Source organism: Condylostylus longicornis, unplaced genomic scaffold (genome assembly GCF_029603195.1).
Source record: "Condylostylus longicornis isolate FDR11 unplaced genomic scaffold, ASM2960319v2 ptg000034l, whole genome shotgun sequence".
NCBI classification, from domain to species: domain Eukaryota; kingdom Metazoa; phylum Arthropoda; class Insecta; order Diptera; family Dolichopodidae; genus Condylostylus; species Condylostylus longicornis.
Window position 1 is genome coordinate 1,270,756 of NW_026578003.1, and position 14,611 is coordinate 1,285,366.

Consider the following 14,611-nt stretch of genomic DNA (forward strand, 5'->3'; position numbering starts at 1 on the left):
TTTTAGTTGCTAAACAATTTAATAAATTTACAAATTTATTTAGTATTTCGTGAATGAATCACAAACTAAATCAACATCGAGATTTATTAAAATAAATTCTTATGTCGTCCCAAGAATACTTTTTATCATTAAATTTTAATTATTGTCAAAATGACGAATAAATCAGTTTTTGTTTTTTTTTTTAATTTATTTCATATTCATTATTTTAATTAAGACTTTAAGTATTTTACAAAATGAAAAATAAATTTGAAAATGCAAAAACTTCTTCTTTATTCCCGTTTTTCTCTCAACATTAACGTTTATTACAAAATTTTATGATATAGCCTTCCTTTTATATAAAACATAATTTTTAATAAACTTCCTATAGAGCGGAAACTATCATTAGTATAACGACTGTAATACAAATATGTATGTATGAATGTATATGTTCTGGTATATACAACATACGAGTATACAAAAATATACAAAAAGTTCAAACTACTCATAATTTTAATTCATTTTTATTAATATTAATTTTCATTCTCGTTCTCTTTTCTCTTCTACAAGTCTAAAAATTTAAAAAAAAAAAAAATTCCTTTTGCACAGAAAAAAAAAAAACTCTCTTAACCTTTATATTAAATATGGTTTTAATGTTTATTATAATACTATATGTGTATGTATGTTTGTGTCGGTATATTCTTACAACTTTTCATATGTGTTCACATTACATAATTATCTATATATTTATATGGAAAATTGTAAAATATACAATTATTGTGCATGTTATTATTAGTTTTGCATACTTTTAGGATATATTTCTCTTACTCGCCCTCTCTCTGTCTCCATCTATTCTTTATTCTTCCAGAAACCACCTTCAACATAATATTTTTATTGGTAAGTATACAAAAAACTGAAGACGATGATGATTTTTCATATATTTCATATACTTTAATATTAAAAATCTTTCTTTAATAATCTTCAATAATAATAACAATAATAATAAAGAAAAAAAGCGAAGGCAACAAAAATAATATAAAAGAAAATTTGAGAAAATTTCTTTAAAAAAATAAAAAAAATTTAAAACTTTTCTTCCTTGCCTGAGCTCCAAGGATTTTATACGTGTAATTCTTAAATATTTTCTCTCTTTTCCTTTTGTATAAAAACATAAAAATGTAAGAAATATTTCTAAGAGAAATAACATTCCCCCCCCCCTCCTCTTTCTTTCTCCTAATTAAACTATATACATATATCTGTTCATACTCCCCGCTTCAATCTCTTATTCAATTTCCTTCCTATACATATGTTCCTGTATATTGCATTGAATTTATAATGAAGTTAGATAATTAATATCGATTCATTTTTGATAAGGCCTTAATAGAAAATGCAAGAAGAAAGAAATGCGGAAGATGATGATGATGATGATGGAGAAGAAGAAGAAGAAAGCATCATCAAAATTAAAATTAAAATTTATATAAAATTTTATAAACTGCACAAAAGGATTCATTAGATTTATGCATTGTCCTGTTTCTTTAACTATATTATTGTTTTTGTTCTCGTACACATTATATTTGTTGTACGGACATTGTTTTTCTTTCTCAAGATACGAAGGTAGTTTAATAATTTTCTGAATTAAGATGGCACTTCAATCTCTTATTACTTCTATGTTCAATTTTTTTTGTTTCAGAAAAAATTTATAGATCATATATTAAAATAACTTGTGCTCTATTAAGATTAAAACGAAAACTATGAGTTTGTTTGTTATATTCGTTGAAAAAAAAGAATTTAGCAATTTTAAGCGTTGATTTCGAAAAATCGTAATTCCTCATTCCCAAAATTTTAATATAGCTTAAATTGGATTTTCGAAAATTGTTTTCGAAATTTATTAAAACTGAGTATAAATTAAGTACATTATCAAAATTTGTTCGAATTCTAGGTATTTTAAATGGCACAAATGGTAATTTTTTTACGAGATCAGTAAAATTTAACACTAGACTGGATTACGTCCCTGATATAAAAAAAACTTTAATGCATGTATAAAGATTATTTCATTTTAAAGTCACGACCTTATTGAACTACCCACATAATTTTAAGCTCAATAGAGAATACATACACATTTTTTTTTTTGTTGTATTTTTTACTTTTTGCAATATTTTGTTTTTAATGCATATACTTATTTCTAATAGATGTCAGGTATTATTAAAATAAATAGTGTTTTTATAAATTTTTTTTAAAAGTATGAGAAGAAAAAAAAAATAAAACCGATTTCTCCATATTTTTCAACAGTATATAGGGTAGTCTAATATGCAATATAATAGAGTATTGTTAAAAAAAATGCATAATATATAAAGTAATTGTAACATTTAAAGTCGATTGGTATTATATTGGAGTAGGTAAGTATAAGGAAATTTGTATATCTATACATTTTTTGTTAAAATGACGTTATTTTTTTTTTAGAAAAAGGATATTAAATATTATAATAATTATGGAAAAGACAAGAAGATTTTGTAAGGTTTTTTAGTTTTTATATATAGAGAAAAAGGAAATCATTACTTTCTTAAATTTTGAATATTGTACATAAAAACTATATAGTAATTAACTGGAATGTAATACAGTTTAAGTACAAAGAATAAGTATACATACAAAAACAATTTATTTTATAATAAAAATTCATTTTATAATTAAAAATTTAATTATAATTTATATTTTAAATATAAAAACAATGTCGGCATTTTTATACTAGGAAAACATTTAAAATATTCTTTATGATTAGAAAATGAAAATTTCATTTAATATTTAAAATAGAAAATAAAATTTCGGATTTCTATCCCTTTCGGAATCAATTTTCAGATTCGAATTCAACAAATTTTAATTGCATGCAATGGAAAGTAGAGACTGATAAATTAATAATACTGGTTAAATGAAATTTATTTAATGAGATAACAAACTTCTCGTTGAGTAGCTGTTTAAATAAAGCCTCAAATTATATACATAGAATGTTATGAACCACGAAAAATATTCATATACACTACATATAGTTTCGAATAAATTTTTTAATAGTGAAAACCAATTTAATTTTTTAAAGAGCTTGTTTATACGAGTATATAGAATATTGAATTCCTCCTTATTTTAAACTTAATATCTCATTGATTGAAGATTCAGCAAAGCTCGCCAGATGTCAGATACCAATCAAATTTTGAATTTGAAATAGAATTTGGAACAGCTAGCTCTTTATTGCAAAATTTTTTTAATTTTTATTTGAACAGTAAAATCTCTATAACGCAAACACTGGTGAGACAAAATTCTCTTTGACACACATCTACAATATTTTATTAAATTTTTCACACGAACTAATTTTATTGCGAACAAATGATTCATATTATGGACATTCGACTGTATTAGTATTTTTAGTAGACCAATTAATTCTTAATTGTCCATTTTTTTGGCACATGTGCATATATGTACTTATTATTCAAGAGCATAGCATAAGTCAACTTAAACGTCAAATAAGAAATAAATGTTACTGCACCAATTCAGAACTAAAGTGAGCAAGTCAAGTCACATAGGAATTTTTATGATTTACAGAATAAAATTAAAAATAAATTTATATTTATTTTTTTTTCTCTTTTAAAAGGTAAACGAAGAAAAAAAAAATTTAAAGGTGCGAGCGAACTTTAAACTTTTTTTCTCATTTTTTTTTTTTTGTTTCATTTGTCGACATCCAGATTTTTTTTGTTTTATTTTAATTTCTTTTCATCATCCTCATCAATACCGGGCCATCATCAATATGATATCTTGAAATCAAATATGTCTGAACTATGCAAGCATATAAGAGATACCCAAAAAAAAGAGAATGAGAAAAAAAAATTTTCTATATAAAGAGAAAAAAAAATCAAAGCTTTCACGTTTGTACGAATGTTTTTACGTGTCTAATGATGGTTTCAAGCTATTTCAAGTGTGATCAAATCAATTTTAAAAATTTTAATTTTTTTCTTCTCCATTTTTTCTATTTTATACTATATGATTTCAGACTCACCTTTTTGGATAAGTATTGAAAAAAAAAAGAAGAAGAAAATGAAAAATCAACGATTTTGTTTTTATCTTGAAAAAGATTAAAAATCAAAAATTAAAAGAAGGTAAAAATTGCAGAGCGAGATGAAAACGAAATGAGAAATAGAAAAACACATGAATTACGAAGAAGAGGAGAAGAAAGAGAAAGAATCTTTGGAATCATTATTTTGAGTACTATTTGAAGTGTACCACCTAATTTTTAACAGAAAAGTAATTGAAGCGTAATTCTTTGTAAAACTTTTTAATTTTGTTTTGTTTTTTCGTTGTTTTTTAGTTTTGTTTTTTTGGGCTTGGGCCTTTAAAACTCAGCCATAAGATTTATTATTATTTTCATTATTGTTTTCCTTTTTGTAATCTAAAAAAGGTAATTTTCCCATTAAGAAGAAGAAAAAAAGAATAATAAAACAAAAACAAAAAAACTAAAATACGATTAATTACATATCTTATCGTTGTTATTACCTTTATTGAAATTATTGTTGTTGTAATCATAGTAACATGTGTACATTTTATTATTATTATTTGTTAGGAGTGACCAGAGGTTTTACATTCAATTACAGTAATTTTAATATTATTATGTTCAGATTGTAACAAAAAAATTTTATTCTAAACTATCGTAATCCACGGATATTGCTTCGGAAAAGTTATTCAAATTCATTGGTTAAGTAGGTATCGAAAATGTACTCTAGGCAAGACCATTGAACGTTCAAGAGTGTAGTGTAGGATGGGGGGCACAATATTAAATTACAAAATATTTAATTAAATTGGTTATTTAATCCCCTTTTAAATTTTAATGGGATTGCAACTCTAAATTCAAAACTCTATATATAAAATTTGAGAATATCAATCGGATGTTTAGTTAAAAAAAAGACATATCTTTAAGTTCGACGTAAAATAATTTTTAAAGAAAATTCTAACTAGATTTAGAAGCTATATAGGCTCTACATGAAATCTGATAATTTTTCCATAGTGAAATTCGATAATGAAAATGTTTTTTTTTTTGTGATTTCCTTCCGAAACCAGAAATATTATTGAAAACACTAATATGCATTTCATTACATCTGGTCAGTCTAATTTTTTTATATACATGTACTATTATGTAAGCATAAAACTTTTATTGTCTTACCTTTTTCTATATATATATTTCTTTTTTATTTTCGTTTTTTTTATATATATATATATATTAGCAAAGGTCTTAATCGGTAAGGAGTGTTCTTAGAAAACAGATTAAAGATTAATTGTACGTGTGCTCAAATATCCGTATATCATTATTGATGGTGGGTTGTTATACATACACATGTATGTATATGGTTAGTGATTTACGTTTTGTGATATAAAAGTTACATACGGTATACTATACATATAATATATATAAATATATATGTATATATACAATGTATATAACACTTGTGTATAATTATTGTACCTGTCATTGAATGATGGCAGAGGTTGATCATTTCGAAAAGAGTGTCCATCAAAAGGTAAAAGACGGAAAATATATTATACAAGGTAATGAATTTTATTTATTTTATTATTATTATTTTTTTTTTATTACATTTTCTTTAAATAGCTAGCGTATATAGTACAGATAATATTTTTAATGATTTTACTTTTTCTTGAATTGAACGTTTCTATCATTGCGATTCATCTAAAAATTGAGTATAAATTCAATACTCTTGCTCTTTTTTTATTATTTAAGGGTATGTAATGATTAATTACAAAATCGTAAAGAAAATTCTTAGTATATAATGCTTGTGGGATTGGGAAATGTAGTAAGTATATGAGTTTTGGGTTAAGGTGCAATTCAATTTTAATAAAAAAGCAAAATAAATTTCATAAAGGGTCAATTTTGTCGGATAATTTTTTTCTAAAAGAGATTCTAAAGATAAAAGTAAAAATGTGTAATTATTAATTATCATTAGATGAAAAATTTATAAAGAATTTTATTGTTAAGGCGTGCGTGTGCGTTATATAAAAGATTTCGGTTGTTAATTAAGAATATTGAAACAATGTCCAAGTGTTTCTTTTTCTAATTATTAATTATATTTTAATTATATTTTAATTGCAAATTTAAATTAATTTGAAATTTTACTCTATACCTAAACGCATTGATGTTAAATAAATAGGTAATCATTATTAAAATTAAAAAAATTAGAATATGCAAATTTTTAAATAGCAAAGCATTTAATTAAAATTCACCGAATTTGTAATATAATTTGGAGAGTTTTGCCTTCGAATTTTATTTTTGGTATGGTAATTCAGAATGAACAATACTCGATTAAGAAAATAAGAGCAATAACATTTATTTTACTAAGAACTTTTCTAATACAACTAAATTCTAGGTAGTCGGTAACAAAAAACCACTAAATAGGAAATTAAACTTACTACGTATCAGCTTTTTAAATTTTTCGTGAGAAAGGCAAATTCGAATTCCATTAACAGGGCATTAGCAACATTTATAGGACTACATTTAATTAATAATTTAATTTATGTCATTATATATGTATAAACTAGCAATGTCCCATTGAGACCATGCCTACACCCATCCTACAACATGAACATTTATTGAATTCAAGTAGAAGATATTGGTTCTAGCCGATTTAGTGAGTAATCGAGTTAAATCAAATTATACTCCAATTTTTGTTACAAAAAGTATACTTCTAATTAAAACACATATGGGAATCATGTCATCTACCCGTCAAATAATTTCACATCACCATCATCTTCACCGTCAATCACCGTTACCATTACTTTCATCGTTTCCGTACCCGCCATCGTCTCTGTTTCCGTCTCCGTTACCGTTATCGTCCTCGTCACCGTCTCCGTCTCTGTTACCGTTACAGTCCTCGTCACCGTCTCCGTTACAGTTACCGTCGTCGTCATCCTCACCGTCATTGTTTTCGTCTGCGTCTCCATCTTCGCCACCATCACCATCATGTTGCCATCACGCCACAGACGTCATATTTTCGAAGACGTCATTTCGAAAAAATTAAAAATTTTAGCACCATATTTGAGTGCATCTTCTATAAAACATTCTGAAAACTCTCGTTGACCTCATATTTTCAATAGAACATTAAGTATGGTATCACCCTACATTCATTAATTAATTTATAAAAAAAAAAAAAATTATAACTCTATAATAAGATTATTAAAAATTCAAAATATTAAAGAGAAATTTTAATTTTTGTTTTGCTTTTCCTTCTTTTTTTTTTTAGTACTTTCAATCTTTCGTTGTATCTCTTTCATTCCTTTACTTTTATATTCATTTTTAAAACTTATAATCTTTTAATATCAGTAATTTAATATTTTTTTTTTTCTTCTTATTTTAATTAATTTTTTTGTTGTTATTTTTTTTCTTAATGTATATTCAGTTTCAATTTAAATTAATTTCCATTTCGTATTTCATTTAATTTTAATTTCATTTTTATTAATCAATTATCCTTTCTTTTTGATCCGAGCATACTATTATGTTATGTATATAATATGTTTGTACAGTACAAATAATAATTGCAGACATAATTCCGAAAAAAAAAAATAACAACAACAAAAGTACAATAAACTTTAATAATAAAATAAGAAGAAAAAAAATAACAGAATAAAAAAAAAATTATAAAGTTAATCCATGCTCGTTTAATCCCATACGCGTATATATTCATTTAAATACTTAATTTATACACATTCAAGCTGCATATGTGTATAACAAGTACATTATATTAATGCTCAGATAAATATATACATATATATAGCAATGTTATCATATTAATGCATTATAAAATTGAAATATAAATTATACAATAATAACAATAACAATAATAAATGATAATAAAGTAAATTTCAATTATATTATTATTAAAATTTAATTACCTTGAATAATCCTTTTTGCACAATATAAGTCCACGTCTAGTATAACAACTGGTTCCCATATCAGCTAACATTGCACCACAACAATTACATTTAAGACACGAATTGTGCCAATATCTATCTAAGGCGTGCAATAAAAACCGATCCGATATTTTCTCTATAGAAAAAAAACACAAAAAGACACAAAATGAAAATAGAATAATGATAATTAAAATATTATTGAAAAAAAAAAATTATTTTTTATTTTGTTAAAATAATAGAAAACGATGACTTTTTATTATTCGAGGATGGTTATGTTAAATGTAATTAAAAAAAAATACATACATTTATGAGTATGTACATATGTACGTATATGAAGATATAGGATTCCAAATAATCACGAAATTAAATTCAGCTTCAAGGATATTAATGAATTTTTTTATGAATAACTAATGGAAATCTCTTCATACAACTGCAGAACAGATGGATGACGTAATCAAAGGAACGAGTGAGTGAGAAAAAATTAAAAAAATTTTCTTCTCGAACTGGACTCCATCCACGTACCTGCCGCTTTCTATACAGAGGTATGAGAAGATTGTCGGCAAATTGTTCTTCACATCGCTTTATACTGTAATCCACATGATTATTAAGTATTGTTCATATTGTGATGCTACATTCAATCTACTATTTGAAACACACAATCACAAGAACTCGTTTACATTCATTTTTAAATATTTATTTGAAATTCATTTGAAAAAAATTTAGTCATAACTGGAAATAATAAAAGACCATTGCCCACTATCAAAATCAATTATTACTAAAAGAAAATTTAATGTCTTCATTATTTTTTCTTTCTTCCCAATTTTTTTTCTTTTGATATAGCTATTTAAGCGTCCTCAAGTTTGCCAAATTTTTGACAATACTACAATACTTGGACACTTTATGATAATATGTATATTAAGTGACATTTTTAACAAGTTTTTCAAAAATTGAAAAAAATTTATAAAAAAGAACTATGTGTTCACTTTTCAGAATTTTATTTTGAAACAGGTTGTTGTTTGCATGATTGAAAAGCAAATGCTGCCAGAGGACGAAATAGAAAATAATTATTGTTTTATTATATAAAGGAAAAATTGCCAAATTTTACTTTTAATTATTTGTTTACAATAATAGTGGTAATATGAAGGGGCTTATTAACAGTTTTTGGATGTTTAAGTGCCATGAGTACAATCAAAGAAACTCAATTGTTTATCATCTCATACAATTAGAATTTTTAACACCGACATTCACTTTTTACCTAATTTTATTTATTTTTTATTTTGAATAACGTTTGAATTCATTTAATTGAATTTACATCATTAAAATTTTAAAATAAAAAACAGAAAATAAATAGTTTTTTATTTTAATTAAATATAGAAAATTAATTGATTTGATTATTAAAGGAAATTAATCTATTTAATTAATTTAGAATAATAAATCAAAGTGATTTATACATTTTGAAATTGTACAATGAAAAATTATTAATTTATTCTTATTAAATTTGATTCAGAAAAGGAAACTATAATTATTCAATGGGATTAATAAAAAGTTCTTTAACAAATTAATCTTTAACATTGTATAGATAAATTTAAAATTTAAATTTTTGCTTTTAATTGAGACGCTTAGCGGATTAGTGGTCTACTTGCAAAAATTACATTTCGAGTAAATTGCGATTAAAATGTTAAATATTTGAAATTTTTAAGAAAATTTTTAAAAGGCAAAAACAAACTTATGTCAAATAGGAGTAATCTAAGACTAATAATTAAGAGGAGGAGTAATCTAAGTATTTTGAAAACATAGAATAATTTTTTAGGCCACTACATCTCTATTGAACATAATAATTCATTTTTGCAAGATTGTTGGATAGGCCACTAATTGAGCACTACAGAACGCTTTAAAATTATAATAAATTTATTAATTCATCGAAATTTTATTAAAATTTTATTTTCTATGAAAAATTTTTCATATTTTTTCCATTAAATTATATTAATTTCGTATATTTAAAACTATAATTAACTCAATTTTATATTAAACGCATACATATAATATAATATACTTATATTTTTAATAATTAATAAATTATTTATTTTAATAATAATCATGTAATTAAAAAAGTAATTTAAATAATTTGTTTTTTTTTTTTTTATTTTGTAACTTACCACCACAGCCTGCACAATGTTTAATTGGACTATTATTATTATTATTCAATTGATGATGTGGATGATGATGATTACTATGATGATTTTGATGATGATATTCTGGTGATACATCATCTGGCATTTGTGTCATTTGTGGTGTATGTACACCAATATGTCCATTATGATAACCACCCGCTGATAATGGCGGATAATTATTATTATCTGGACTAGGCGGATGTGTTGGTGATATATCCGAATACGGATGATAGGATGTATTCATTGCTACGGTAGCCGCCAGTTTGACGTTTTTATAAGGCAAAAAATCGGATTCTAAATCTGGTTGCGAGTAATCTGTCATGCAAACTAATTTTCTTTTTTTGGTTTTAATTTTGATTGATTTTTAAAAAAAAAAATATTTTTTTTTTTTAATTATTTTCTATAATAAATTTTAAATTTAATTTTAATTTTTTATTAATATTTATTAATTAATTTCAATTACATTTATTGTTTGTTTATTTTTTATTATTTTTTTGAAAAATGAATATTGAAAAGTGAAAAAAAAAATAAATTAAAAATATTCAATTATAATTTGAGTAATTTACGATCTCGTTTTTTTTTTTATAATTTTTTAATTATTTCACATATTTCATATTTGCGAACGTATACAACCCGAAGTAGAGTTAAAAAAAATAAATATAACAAAATAAAAAACACGAATAAATTAAAGAAAAATTGTTAAAATCATTTACACGCTTTTAAATTGAAATTTTTCACTCTTATGTGGGGTTCACAGGGTTACAAACTTTGTTTGCGTTTTTCTTTTCTTATTTTTTTTTTTAAATAAAATTAATTATCATCTGGTTTAAGGAGTTGAAGATTTAACACACTGATTTTCATTTTTGCTTTTCTCTTTTTTTTTCTTTTTCACCAAAGATTTTGCTTCTTAAAAAATTTTCTGCACTTCTAAGATCGTAATTTTGTGTTTTCCAATTAAATTTTCTGTTTGTGCCGCACAAACACGCTAATGTTCACCTATAAGAAAGTAAAATGGAAAAGAAAAATTAAATTAAAAATTTTTATTAAATGATTTTTTTTTTTTAAATTAAATTCAATTGATTCAAAATATTGTTGGAGTCATAACATTTAAATTAATAATTTTGAAATTATTTATTATTTTCCGTCCATTGCTGTCAATAGGGCAATTATGTCAATATTTGGGTATAGTTAATTTTCATATATTGCCAATGGTTTTCTTTCATCTTTACAGTTTTCAATTTTGTTTCGGCTCTGATTGCTTTATAAGCAAATACAAATTCATTTTATTATTAAAATAAAAATAACAAACAATTCAATAAAATTTTTGAATGGTGACTGAGATTATATTCAAAAGAAGCCTATATTTTTGATTTGAAAATTATTTTACCTTATTTACTTTGTTTATTTTTCTTGTAAATAAATATTAAAGTACGAGGTACATAAATTAATACATAAATACACACAAACTATATACAATTTAATTCTACAACAAAAACACATGTAGTTTTGTTCTATATAGGTAAAATATTTTACGAACAAAACTTAAATTAAAGGGTTAATGTAATTCAAATAACTAAATTTTTATTTGTATATTTTCATATATAGTTAAATATGAAACTAAATTACATATATATCAACTCTACATTATGCGAAATCTTTTCAATATTATTGTAGATTGAAAACAAAATGCCAATTTTGACCAATATTAGTTATGTAAACCACAAAATATTCAATCATTCAAAATTTTGTATTATAATTGACGTTTTATTATATGGTTTGTTGGTATATATAAGTAAATGATAATAAATCAAAATGGAAACATATATATCATTGCATTCATTTACATGCTATACAATATACTTTCGCGAAACACCAATTCAATTTTAATAAACAATGTTATACATACTATATGTACCAACACAAACTTACTTAGTGAACTTTAATATCGGAGAAAACTCTTCTTGCATTTCATATATACACACCTACACTATATTATTGAGTTTGGAATATGAAAGGCTTTTAAAAAAGTAATCAACACCTGCGCAATATTTTTAACACCTATATATGCACATGGATATTTTAGGTTTGTAATCAAGTTTATTATCATCTTTTGAATACATAAATTAATACACACATATATGTAAACTTAAAAGTGCATTAAAAAATAAGATTTAATATTTGTAACAGTAAAAACTATCTACTAAGAATACTATATCTACTATACTAGTACCAGATTTATTTAAATTAATTTTATAATACAATCAGCAAAGCTCATTCTCATATTGAGTATTCTTCATTTTTATCAACAATTTCAGCCAAATTATGCATAATATTTACCCTGCAATTGGGGAAAATTCTATATTAATTAATTTTTAAATCCACTTTTCATGTAAGGAAACTCTATTTTAAATATTATCGCTATATACTAAATTTTACTTTATTTTTAGGTTCATTTGTTTAGGTTCATCCAAAAAAATCAACAAATCAAGTCCGTATTTTTATTTCATTTAAATCTACATGCTTATTTCTCTGTAATATTTTACATTTTAGTCCTGTTAGGGTTTTGAACGACAGTACGTGTTAAGTAAGTGTGATTAATATCCTCAATCTAAATTATTTACGACTTAGCTCTATAACTATATTATTTTTTATATAAACGACAACACTTATATATTTAAGAATAAAATCTTATTTATTACCAGTGTTCAATTATTGTCCGAAATTTCACTGTACAGAAATTTTGAGAATTAATATTACATATATAATATTACATATGTATATACAAATAACACACTTGTATATTTAGGCACTTAAAATATATTATTAATAATAATAATGATGATGATGATGACGATGTGATGATGGTAACACTTTAAAAATTAAAATAAGTGTGAAAAACTCCGAATATTGCAATTTAATTTCTAGAAAACCAGAAAAAAAAATTTAAAATACTAAAAATTGACAATACATGCGTTACGTTCTTTTAAAAAAAAGTAAAAAAAAATATGAAAATTTATTAAGTATGTTTTACGAAACTTCTTTATAAAATTAGTTAAAGTCCTTCAACTTTAACGACTTTACATATACATACATTAAATGGAATATGTTGCATATAGGCATTGAAAGTCTATAACCATGTAGGTATATTTAAGTGTGTATAAAGAGAAAATCATCATCGTCAAGTCATTCTTCTTATTAAATTCAAAATATACGATAAAAACAAAAAAAAACAACAATTTTATTCCCCCTTTCATCCTAATGCAAGTATCTATAAGAAAGACTCACTTAAGTTTCAAGTTTTTTGAGCCAAGATCGTTTTGTTGCAATTTTAAAGTTTTTTATTTTTTCTCTCTTCTTTTTTTTTCTGGTATTTTGCAATATTTTTTATTATTTTTGTAATTTTTCTTTCTAGTACTTCTTAACAGTGTATATGTGCGTGTTTATGGTTCAGTTTTAGTTTTTTTTTTAATCTTTTTTTAGAAGTTGTACAGATATTTTTTCCCAGAACATATGAAGTGCAGGAATTCGACTTGTGTGCAATTTGTCTTTTTAAATTACACTATTATGGTTAATTTTTTTTCCGCTTTTTTAAGAGTTGCGTTTTTTTTTTTCCTTTACTTATGGTTCAGCTGCTTTTTTTATGTATTCAATACTCTTTATGGTTATTACATACATTATAAGCTTGTTTTTAGTTCAGTTTGCTGTTTTTATTTTAATATGTGACCGTGATTTGTTGATGAGTTCTTTGTACAAGTTATATAGATGTATGTACATTAAAATTTACTATTTTATTTCCTAAAATGTAATTAATAGTGTTGTCGTTTTGTATTATCTATACTAATAATGGAAATAATTTAAAAAAATTTAATAGAATATACACTAATATTAAGAAATTAAGCTGGGTGATTAAGGTTGTACAAAATTGGTGTACAAAATTAGCCAAGTAACACCTGATGTGTTGAAAAAGTGGCACAATGAAGGAAACACAAAAACTCAATGAAGGAAAACGTATTTAGAATATTATAGCATAAAATGAAGGTAGGGTAATATTAAAAGTAAAACTACATCTAAGGTTATACAATATTTTTGTATTCTTTAACCGCTCCAATTGAGGGGATGTCGTTAATATTTTAGTTGAGAAGCAAGTACTTTTGAATATACCTACACTAATTTTAAGTATATAATTCTTTGCCTTTTTACACATCTTGTTTGGAATTAAAAATTATTTTTCGATATTTTTGTGTTTCTAAACTTTGTGAAAAAATTGCCTGCTTATAGGATATACCATATCTGTTGATTGAACACAAAACAATAACTTTGGCGTCCTTTCAAGTTAAAAATACGTTCTTATTTATTATAGTTTTAACAAGTTTTATGCAAGTGCTTTAACTTCAAAAATTTGATGGTTATTGAAGTATAAAAAATTTAATAAATGCCAAATTTCAAATATAGTTTTTATAGTAAATTCAGTTATTCAATTGAATGAAGCTCAAATTATATCGTAAATTACGTTC

At 23.8% G+C, this 14,611-nt stretch overlaps 1 protein-coding gene across 2 annotated transcripts in view; it reads right to left on the reverse strand.

The window, feature by feature from the left end:
- The window catches only part of LOC129608763 (LIM/homeobox protein Lhx9), a 173,315-nt gene that overhangs the window by 65,676 nt on the left and 93,028 nt on the right, over window positions 1-14,611 (reverse strand). For both annotated transcript variants that reach the window (XM_055520462.1, XM_055520461.1), the window contains exons 2-3: window positions 10,083-11,093; window positions 7,909-8,062 (exon numbers count right to left, since the gene is read on the reverse strand). In XM_055520462.1, the coding sequence (XP_055376437.1) occupies window positions 7,909-8,062; window positions 10,083-10,419 (491 nt within the window). In that variant the 5' untranslated portion in view covers window positions 10,420-11,093. The remainder of the gene's footprint in view (window positions 1-7,908; window positions 8,063-10,082; window positions 11,094-14,611) is intronic.